Source organism: Lolium rigidum, chromosome 1 (genome assembly GCF_022539505.1).
Source record: "Lolium rigidum isolate FL_2022 chromosome 1, APGP_CSIRO_Lrig_0.1, whole genome shotgun sequence".
NCBI lineage: Eukaryota > Viridiplantae > Streptophyta > Magnoliopsida > Poales > Poaceae > Lolium > Lolium rigidum.
The window spans coordinates 9,107,863-9,118,922 of record NC_061508.1 but is presented as its reverse complement, the minus strand read 5'-3'; the positions used below and the strand labels follow the sequence as shown (position 1 = coordinate 9,118,922).

General features: G+C 49.5%; 1 protein-coding gene across 1 annotated transcript; it reads right to left on the bottom strand.

Annotated features, from left to right (window-relative positions):
* Nucleotides 1-633: 633 nt before the first annotated feature.
* LOC124684877 (hydroxyproline O-arabinosyltransferase NOD3-like) lies at nt 634-10,156 on the bottom strand. Its single transcript, XM_047219133.1, has 8 exons — nt 9,761-10,156; nt 9,608-9,675; nt 9,329-9,530; nt 3,570-3,667; nt 3,409-3,478; nt 3,247-3,318; nt 2,997-3,110; nt 634-1,064 (listed from the first exon to the last, which is right to left on the bottom strand). The coding sequence occupies exons 1-8, from the start codon at nt 10,154-10,156 to the stop codon at nt 999-1,001; spliced, it is 1,086 nt and encodes a 361-aa protein (XP_047075089.1). The 3' UTR covers nt 634-998.
* Nucleotides 10,157-11,060: the final 904 nt, after the last annotated feature.

Sequence of the window (11,060 nt, the reverse complement as noted above, 5' to 3'; positions counted from 1 at the left end):
GCGCTACGTGTAACTCTGGTGCGTTCATGAGGTTAATGCATAGGATCCTTTTCACTTCTCTAATACTGGTCATAGTGTGCATAATATCATATACGGAGTACTAATCATGCATATGATACTTATCTATAATACTATATCTATAGTGGGTGATATTATATATCTCTATAGTTGATGGTATTATATAGTAGTATCATAAACTTCCAAATTTATTGTTTTGTAGAATCTCAATGTAAATCTACGTACAAGATTTATTTTCCATTTACTATTCTCGTAACATGCGCTATGATACAGTATCACCTATGTTACTCTAATCCTATCTCTTCTCCTTAATTAGATGCCACATCATTATTTTTGTGGGCCTAAAATGCATGATACTACCACTATGACCAGACTAATACTCCATCCGTACCATAATAAGTACTAGATGTTATTACAACCAATGTACTCGTATTTTAGTTGTAATAGTACCTTATATTATGGGACATAGGTTCTTCATTTCCAGAATGTAAATTTAAAGTCAATTATGCTTGGTAAAATTGAGAGATTTCTGAGTGATAGTAGTGTCAGAGAACTCCCCTCTAATGCATCTTCTCAATCTTATCAATATGCCGAAAGGTGGCTCAGCCAATGATCTGGGCAACGACCAGAATTTATTCCAAGCTGTGATCATACTACTCATGATAAGTATAGAAGCATACATTCAAGACCCTTCATTTCGGCTTTACAACTGAATGAACCAGGAGAATGCAAGTGTGAGAAAGAGAACTTATGTTTCTGCTTTACAATGGAAAAATGTTGACAACTCTGTTTGATGAAACGAGTACTTATCCTCTCTCCTGCCAACCACTAAATCTATGTCAATCTGTAGAAATTAGCCACCATCCATCCTCCGCTCGAGAGAACATCAATTGAATACTACCGTATTATTGACTACTCAGATTCTCTGATTCTACTCCAGGATCAGCTGAACTAAGCTCATCTCCAGCAAAAATCAGCAATCATCTTTCTTCATCCCACCCTATAATACCTGTAGTAGCCTCATTCACCATCTTTACAAGGGTGACCTAGAAAGAAGCAACTCTGGTCAGCATGCAACGATAGGAATTAAGATGCTACACTATTACTAATTTTTAAATTTCACAGATTCAATCGAGCTAGGCTCTAGAGCTTGTCAAACTGAAGAAAAAAAACTATGTATCTTTTGACTAGTTGCATGTAGTGCATGCATATGTCCTAAACAATGCTAGTCTTCCATTTACAAATAAATGTGCATGTGATTGCATGACTGAAATATTGAGTGGTACTCCCACTGTCCCACAAAATATCTGGAGAAGATGTTATGTCTATGCGAATGAGATGAAGTTATTTGCCAACAAGTCTTCTGAATGCATGCATTCGTTCCTCTGCTCTGTTGTGGGCCTGGCCGGGCACATGTCCAAAGGTAGGGCACCCATCCTAGATTGACAGGTCAAGGGCTCAAGGCACCTAACAAGGCTCCAAGGCATGAATGAAGAAAGGGAAGATCAGAAACTTTTTGTATCTTCATTGTTTGAGCACACATCATTGTAGGACCAACTAACCAGCTGACCAAACAGTTGTAAAAAAGAAAAAGAAAAACAGCGAACCAAACATCTCTAAACTAAGGGCACTAGCAAAGGTGTGACATCAGCTGTATCTGTAGGAGCTACATACAACTATAGCTAAGGTGGACGTGGGTTACAGAGGAGGCAGAAGCAAGTTGTGGTGTATCTCATGCAAGATACAGCTTCGGGCAAAACCCTGAACAATTTGTGGGGTGAGGGTAGAGCAAAGAGAGAGAGATTTGGTTGTTAATTGTTGGGCCCATCTATAGATAGGTGACATGGAAGACACTGATATAACCAAAAAAACATTATAACTGCCCTAAGGGGACCATATCTCCTAAACAAACTAACCTCTCCTAGGTGCATTCCTGGATGCAAAGCTGCACCATGTCTCCTATGAACTGAAAGATTATAGTCACCTATGAACTGAAAGATTATAGCTACGCAATCAACTAAGGGGCATGTATGGTATCCGTTCCAGACGACATCAATGTCAGTTCCTAGGCATGCAATATGGTAAAACAGGCGTACCCAGTGCTGAAAGCTCCTACACATTGTGGGGTCTGGGGAAGGGTATTTCTAGGCATGCAATATGGTACTTTGATTAAATTGTCTGGGAGTTTTAATCACCAAGGTACTTTCTGCAGACAATTTAATCAAAAGTGTCATACGGTAGTTAATTCGACGTCGGCGGTGTCAAACGCTTCCAACGGAATGCCATCAATGTCATTTCTAGGCATGCCAATTTGGCTCTGCATTGCCAAATTATCCATCTCTATGAATATAGTACTGATCTGGCTAAGCAGCACACTGACAACTTACACCTGGAAAGTTGAGTTCATGGGTGTTTTGAACTCAAGAACGCAGCAAGTGAGCAATCAATGTAGATGCAAACATTGATTGCATATAGCAATCTGATCAACTTTTGCATAGACCAACGCAAAATATAAGATTCAACTGAATCAAGTCCTACACTACTGAGCTGTGAGATGTGCATACAGCTAACCAGTCAAGAGATAATCTACTGACTAAATGACTCAAGGTGTGCTACAGTGATTGCCTCCCTGTGCCATGGCACTCCCACTGGCCCCGCGGCCATTACAAAATATATACACGGATCAGATCAAGGACACAGTCAAGCATCAATATTCACACCAAAGATAGTAGCTACGAATCCTTCATATCCAGTTGTGTTTGTGACATTTAACATACAACCAACTTATCCAACCAAGTAAATCTGCAGGTTAAAAAACGTAGGCTGAACGTGAACAAACTATTGCGAATCCGGGTGAGATAAGATTTTATGCTTTCAGCAAGGAAGTTCAGAAATTCCATAAATGTGAATCAGTCAAAACCATTTTAGAAGAAATGACACAATTCGTACTAAAATAATGCTGAATGATGTGCACATACCACACTTTCAGGAACTCCTGGAGGGGGTAATGAGAGATTTCTTGGTGGCGGTGAACGAAGATACGATCTTTTGTCAAACCGCCATTCACCAATTTTTCCATAAGTCAGCTCACCCTATATTTGCATAGGGCAATCATAAACAAGCTATCAGAGGAAAAATAAAAAATATAATTCTTTGTGCTGTTAGAAAAATAGATTTTACAGAACAGGCATCATCAAGATCAGATGTTAAAGGTTAAACAACACCCACCTTTAATGAGTAATCACATCCGTAGGTATAATGGATGATGAAAGTGTTATCAGTTTTCGCATCCCAGGGAGGCTACAATCAGCATTAAACACATATTGAGGATGTGAACTCTCATAAAAAAAACTATGAAATGACTTCTCAAGTGAGAGAATTATTAAGCACCTGAATCATAAAATCTTTACGGAGGTTGTGGCGCACACCATGCAATGCACTTGCGACAGCATATGCATACCTGTAAATACACACAGGAAAGCAGAAATGCGTTAGTTCCACACATGTGGAGTCAATAAGTAACATTTTTTTATATATATAATTGTACTGACATTTCCAAGACCCATCCAAAAGCTTTGTCTGTCTCCACATCCTCTTTCATTTTTAACGAAACATTCATCCAGGTTGGAGCAATTTTCTCAAGCTGGGCCTAAAAAAGTTTTGAAGACATCCATGATGGGTTAGATGGCTGTGGCAGGTGAATGTATTGAAATGGTACCGAACTATATCATTAACACCAAATTCATAAATATTTGTTGTATACAGTTATGAGAATGAAGTATTGAGCACATATCTCCATCATGGCATATACACATATCCGTGTAAAAAATGACAGCTCTACTACTTAGAGCTGGTGTTTCTCACACACGTATAGTGGACACACACTGAACTCAAAGGTAGAACTGAGTGACACAAGTACTTTGGAGCAGCTCAAAGTTGCTGCGTTTCCCTCTACTACTTGGTGTCCTGGACTGATACATATGGGGCTTATTTATACTAGTAGTGAGCTTCATAGAACAGCTCACGTACAACTATCCTAGGTGTGAACCTTTGACTGTTGGAAGCCAAAATGTCAAGCCGTCATATCCCCTGCACTGCAGTTTTTATCTCCTGCAGCTTATCACATTGCAGCTTTGGCAGTTATCACCTGCAGCTTATCTCCTTGCAGCGATGCAGGTTCTTGTTGCCATCGTGTCCACTTGCTCTACTTGCTGTCCTAGCCGTCATGCACAGATTCTGTTCACACTAAGCCAACTACTACTACTAAGTCATGCACATACAAGTGCATTCTTATTTGAGGCTAAGCAAACTTGCTACTACTACTCTACTAGCAACTGATTAAACAACAATTCTCCCCCTAATCTAGTTGCGGTAGAGGTTGATGACGCGAATTCTTTCTCGCATATTTTGAAACTGAACACGACCAAGTGCCTTGGTCAGAATATCTGCGAGTTGGTCTTCTGTGCCGATGTACTCGACCGTGACAGTTCCATCCTTAATGCAGTCCCTGATGTAGTGGTACCGCGTGTCGATGTGCTTGCTACGGTCATGGTACACTGGATTCTTGCACAGTTGGATCGCAGACTTATTGTCGACGAGCAGATCAGCGACGAGAGGAGCAGATCCCAGCAAGTCGCCGAGCAAACGGCCGAGCCAAACACCTTGACATGCCGTCGTCGCAGCTGCGATGTACTCAGATTCGCAGGACGACAATGCCACCACCCTTTGCTTTTGGCTCTGCCATGACACTAGGCAATTTCCGAAGAAGAAGAGTGTACCTGTAGTACTCTTCCTGTCATCGATATCACCAGCGTGATCTGCATCGCTGTAGCCGATCAGATGTGCAGCTTCTGGCGCGGAGGAGAACGAACAGCCGGTGTCGATCGTCCCCGCAATGTAGCGGAGTAGGTGCTTCACAGCACTCAGGTGCTCCGTGGTGGGCGCTTCCATGAAGCGGCTCACCATGCCAACAGCGAAGCTGATGTCCGGCCTCGTGTGCACGAGGTAACGCAGACTGCCGACAATGCTGCGGTACAGCGTGACGTCGACCGGAGGATTCGTGCTCCTCTTCGAGAGCTTCAGCCTTGGCTCCATCGGCACATGAGCTGCGTTGCAGTCAGCCATGCCCGCCTTTTCGAGCACCTTCGCTGCGAAGGCGCTCTGCTTCAGCGTGATGTGGCCAGGAGCCTGACATACCTCGATGCCCAGGTATAGAGTGAGCAAGCCCAGGTCACTCATCTTGAACTGTCTGCACATCTGCTGCTTGAAGCTTGAGATTGCAGTGGTGCTCCCTCCTGTGACGACGAGATCGTCGACATAGACGCCAAGCAGAAGCCGTGAGTCACCCTCTCCACGAGTGTACACGGCATGCTCCGAAGCACTCCGCACGAAACCGAGTGACACCAGCACGGCATGGAGCTTGGTGTTCCATGCGCGCGGGGCCTGACGGAGACCGTAGAGTGCCTTGTGGAGGCGCATCACCTTGCTCGAGTTGTTGCCGTCGACGAATCCTGGCGGCTGAGTCACATACACTTCCTCCCCCAAATCACCGTTGAGGAATGCAGTCTTCACGTCCATGTGGTGGACCTCCCACTTGAATTGGGCAGCGACAGCGATCAGGAGCCTGACAGAGTCCAGTCGCGCAACAGGGGCAAAGACTTCATCAAAGTCAATCCCTGGCCGCTGGACGTATCCCTTCGCGACAAGCCTGGCCTTGTGCTTGAGGACGTGACCATCGGCGTCGCGCTTGAACTTGAAGATCCACTTCAATCCAATGGGCTTGTGACCGGGCGGTAGATCAGCAAGCGACCATGTCTGGTTCTCCTCGATTGACTGCAGCTCATCGACCATGGCGAACCGCCAATCTTCGTCTCCTTCGGCCTCGGCGAGCGTCGTTGGCTCGCCTGTGGGAGTGAGGAGGAGGCGCTCCGCTCGCCCTGGATTCTCCTCATCTGGGTTGAGGAAGTCTCGAATGCTGCGGTAGCGAGCGAGGCTTGGGTCAACGCCGGCATCCAGATTCTCGATGCCTCCATCTGCTGGTGGAGAGACGAAACGCACGGGCTCGACTGATGGCGCAGAGATGGGCCGACCCACCATTGGCGGCCCAGTCGGAGTCGATGTTGCCTGTGGTGACGGCGAAGGAGAGCTTGATGCAGGTGCCGCTTCAGCTGGTTTCTCCGGCGGTGCTGCCGTTGGTTGCGACATCGTCCAACTCTCCACAGCGAGAGTGGCGGCGTCGTCATTGTGCTCTCCCCAATCCCGGCTCGCGGCCTCGTCGAAGATGACGTCGCGGGAGACATGGAGGCACTTCTTCTCCGGGTCATACAGGCGATACGCCTTGCTTCCTTCCTCATACCCAAGCATCACCATCGGGCGGCTGCGGTCATCGAGCTTCTTCAAGCCTGGTTTCGTCTCCTTTGCGTATGCCTTGCAGCCGAACACACGAAGAAAGTGAACGCTAGGTTTTCTGCCATACCAGGCTTCAAATGGTGTCTTCCCTTCCAGGCTCCGTGTCAAGGATCTGTTCAGGACGAACACTGCTGTTGCCGCCGCTTCTCCCCAGAACTTAGCTGGGACGGATTTCGCCTTGAGCATGCTACGGACGGCGCCGATGATCGTCTGGTTCCGCCGTTCCACTACCCCATTCTGTTGTGGAGAATAGGGGGCAGTGAGGTGACGTTGGACGCCATGCTCGGCGCACCAATCGGCGAACTCGTTCGCCGTGAACTCGCCGCCCCGATCAGTGCGGAGCACGCGCAGAGGACGTTGCGTCTCCTTCTCCGTCTCGGCCCGAAACGCCGAATTGCCGCAGCTGCCTCATCCTTTGACCTCGAGCGGGTACAACCACATGTACCGGCTATTGTCGTCGACGAGCAAGAGGAAGTACTTCTTCCTCCCGGTGTAGGCTGGCGAGATTGGACCGCAGAGGTCACCGTGCACAAGCTCAAGAGGCTTCGTGGCGCGGTACTTGGTTGCCGCGGGAAATGGGGAGCGCCGGTGCTTCCCCGCGATGCAGGCTTCGCAAAGCTGCTCGGCGTGGCTGATGGTGGGGAGACCGCGCACCACTCCCTTCCTCGACATCTTCTCGAGGCTATCGAAGCTCTGATGGACAAAGCGTGAGTGCCAGCGCCACGCGTCGTCGTTGGCGTGCGCCGCCAGACACACCGGCCGCACGATTTGGAGCTGCGCCACATAGAGTCCGTTCGTCGTCCTTGGCACCTTGGCGATAAGGACCTTGGCACGATCGCGGACCTCCATGTAGCCATGCTCGACATGGGTGGGGTACCCGAGCTCGTCTAGCTGCCCAATGCTGACGATGTTCGACTTGAGCCGTGGGATCCAGTATACGCTGGCCAGCTCGTGATGTCGCTCGTTGTTGATGACGAAGAGGACGGTTCCGCGGCCGCAGATGTCGACGACCGATCCATCACCGAAGCGCACCTTGCCGGAGACGGTCCTGTCCAGCTCGGCGAAGACGCTGTCGTCGCCGGTCATGTGGTTCGACGCTCCCGTGTCAAGGTACCACGCCGCGTCAGTGTCGTGCGCCGTGCGCCTGAACACGACACGGGCGCGCTCCTCGTTGAGATACACCTGCTCCCCCGTAGGCAGTGCAGGTGGATCAGTCGATGTCGAGGAGGCCTGCACCAGCGGTGCAGGAGATGCGAGCTCGACGACGGTGGCCATGTGTAGCTCCGGATCTGCTTTTCCACCATTCTCGTCCTGGATTAGGTGCGCGGCCGCAGCAGCTTCGTCGCGCTGCCTCTTGCGGCAGTCGCGCTTCCAGTGCCCCTTCTTGCCACAATAGTGGCAGTTTACGCGGTCAGCGTTGCTGCTGGAACCTTGCGATAGCGAGGACTTGGGCGGTGGCTTGCCACCCTTTTGTCCACCGCCACCGTTCCCGCCAGAGTCACCGCCCCGCTGCTTCCTCCTTCGGTCCTCCCACTGCTTCTCGTCGGCGGCAAGTTGCCACTGGAGGCGGTGGTGCCCTGCTCAGGGTTCAGGCGATCCTCGACGGCCCGAAGGTGTCCGACAACCTCCTCCACGGTGAGTGTGGCCGGGTTCATCATCGTCTCCATCGAGAAAGCGATCTGCACAAACTGAGTTGGGACGACAGAGAGAAATTTCCTTACTATCTTCTCATCATCGCAGGTATCCCCGAGGGAGCGCATGGTGGCGGCGAGGTTCGTGATGCGCAACCCGAACTCGTCGATGCGCTCGCCGTTCTTGAAGGCGATCGTCTCGAATTCCGTCCGGAGCCGCCGCATGCGTGAGTCGCGCACACGATCGTTGCCCTGGTGCTGCACCTTGATCGCCTCCCAGGCCGCCTTGGCACTCCCCTTCCCGATCAGCATCGGATGCATCTCAGGTGGAGTGGAGCGGAGCAGTGCCGCCAAGGCTTGCTTGTCCTCTCGCCGAGAGACTGCGGCGTCCTCGATCGCGTCCCAGAGCGATGCCGCCTGCAGGTTCACCTCCATCACCATGGCCCAGTTGGTGTAGTCTCCGCGCTTGAGCATCGGGAAGACGAGGCTAGTACCACCGCCTCCGCCGCTAGTCATCTCGCGGATCACCTCCCGCTGTACCACGACCTCGCCCCCGCCATGTCGCACCCTGCTCCGTCCCCGACTTGGCGATCGCCGTCGCTCGTTTGCCGGAGGAGGGGTTGCGGACGCACGCCGCTGCTGGAGAGGTGGTGGTGCCGACATCTCCCAGGTTGCTCTGATACCAATTGACAGCTCTACTACTTAGAGCTGGTGTTTCTCACACACGTATAGTGGACACACACTGAACTCAAAGGTAGAACTGAGTGACACAAGTACTTTGGAGCAGCTCAAAGTTGCTGCGTTTCCCTCTACTACTTGGTGTCCTGGACTGATACATATGGGGCTTATTTATACTAGTAGTGAGCTTCATAGAACAGCTCACGTACAACTATCCTAGGTGTGAACCTTTGACTGTTGGAAGCCAAAATGTCAAGCCGTCATATCCCCTGCACTGCAGTTTTTATCTCCTGCAGCTTATCACATTGCAGCTTTGGCAGTTATCACCTGCAGCTTATCTCCTTGCAGCGATGCAGGTTCTTGTTGCCATCGTGTCCACTTGCTCTACTTGCTGTCCTAGCCGTCATGCACAGATTCTGTTCACACTAAGCCAACTACTACTACTAAGTCATGCACATACAAGTGCATTCTTATTTGAGGCTAAGCAAACTTGCTACTACTACTCTACTAGCAACTGATTAAACAACAAAAAAAACTATATAGCTCAACCATCGAAGTATTCTATTAATATTCTGACAGGCAAAGAGATATACCTTCTGGATAATCACTGGCGAGTTACCAATGGGATCAATATTTGAGACAGGGCCTTTTTCTTTCGGAAAGAACTTCCTTAGTACCTTCTCATTGTCAGTAGGTTTTATGTAAAAGAAGGGAAATGCGGCAGGTTGGTCACCACGAGCTAAGTTCGGCAATGGCTTGACAAAGATGTGGTCTGGCTCAGCCATAAGTATATAGCTGCAAATCATTTCATTAGGAAACCTACTAGATAATGGAGGAGACCAAACAAAGAAACACCAGAAAAGTCTGCTTACTCCTCCTCGATGTCCGCCTTTTGCAACCACTGGACGAACGCCCAAGGCCTGTTGAGGACGATGTAGCCCTGAGCAGAAGAGCGAATTAGCTCGAAAGGTGATCTCGACTCCACCACGACTGGTAACAAAATGGAAGATTTTTGAAAGCCTCACCTTATCCGCACCTTCAGGGAGGGGGTCAACCACCAAGGTGGGTATCTCGTCCATCAACCCGTCCGGCTTCCCGGAGTGGAGGATCCGCGTGAAGCCGCCCATGTCTGAGCCAGGCCGGCCTCGCATCTCCTTGTACCAGTAGTGCATGATCCGCGACTGCCACTGGCTGTAGAGCGCGTCCGTGGCCGTGAGGGCGACGTGGAACCTCTTGGACGGGTCGGAGCCAGAGGCGAAGGACAGAGCGCCGTCGTGATCGAGCATCTTGCGTGGCCCGTCCCGGCCCCGGCCGTGGCCCACCATTGTCAAGAAGTTGTAGGTCGCGAAGAAGCATCCGACCGAGATCAGGACGAGCAAGAAAGAAGAGGCCTTGCCGGCGTTCTTCCTCCCGCTCATCATATCCGGCAAGGGCCTGGTGCGCCTCGGGTGCCGTGGGATCGCGGCAGGGGAGCTCGGCCAGTAGAGAGGTAGTTGGCGGCCTGGTGGTTCGGCGGTGGCGCTGACAGAGGGATTCGGGGCTCCCGATTTGGGTCGATCGTGCCGGGGAATCGGACTCGGTGGATCTGAGATCGTGGACACAGCAGAGAGAAGTGGGGAGTAGAAGGAGGAGACTACTCACTCGGACGAGGAACGCGACGGGAGGGAGTGGCTGCTAGTCGGCCGCCTCCGCTCAGGTGGTTTCGGCGGCGGCCGCGAAGAGCGCTGACCTCCCTCCGGCAAGAAGAAGTGGTGGAGTGGGCGAAGGAAGAAACGCAAGAAGCTCGCTACGGCGATGGGTAGTACGGGCTGCCCATGAAACGCAAACAATAATGCTATACTCGAATTCTGAACTGAATGGGCCGTATGTGCAACTTTTTCCAAGAAAAATTAATTCCCGTATTTCAGAATTTAATTTAAAAAACTTGTCTACAATTGGAAAAGTTGTGAAAATATACTGATCCAAAGGTTCGCAATTATGAGATTGACACGATCGTGTGTTCTCCCTCCCAATGCATGTGGCGTCCTTGTTTTACGTGTTTTAATCTTGATCGCTAATTTAACCAATAATACATGGTTCACTTGTTGTTGAAATTATACCATTAAGAACTTTATTCAAATACGAATTAAGTGACATAAGTTTTATGACACATAATTCATGTTTCATCCATCAAATTAATAGCGAAACTTACATCTCAAAAAAACGTGTGCGCCACAAAACCTCAAAAAGATGTGTGCGCCACGTGAATAGAGATAGGGGGTATCTTTGGACAGAGATTTTGTACACATAGGCATCAGTGATCTTATTTTTTTAAAAAAAATAAAA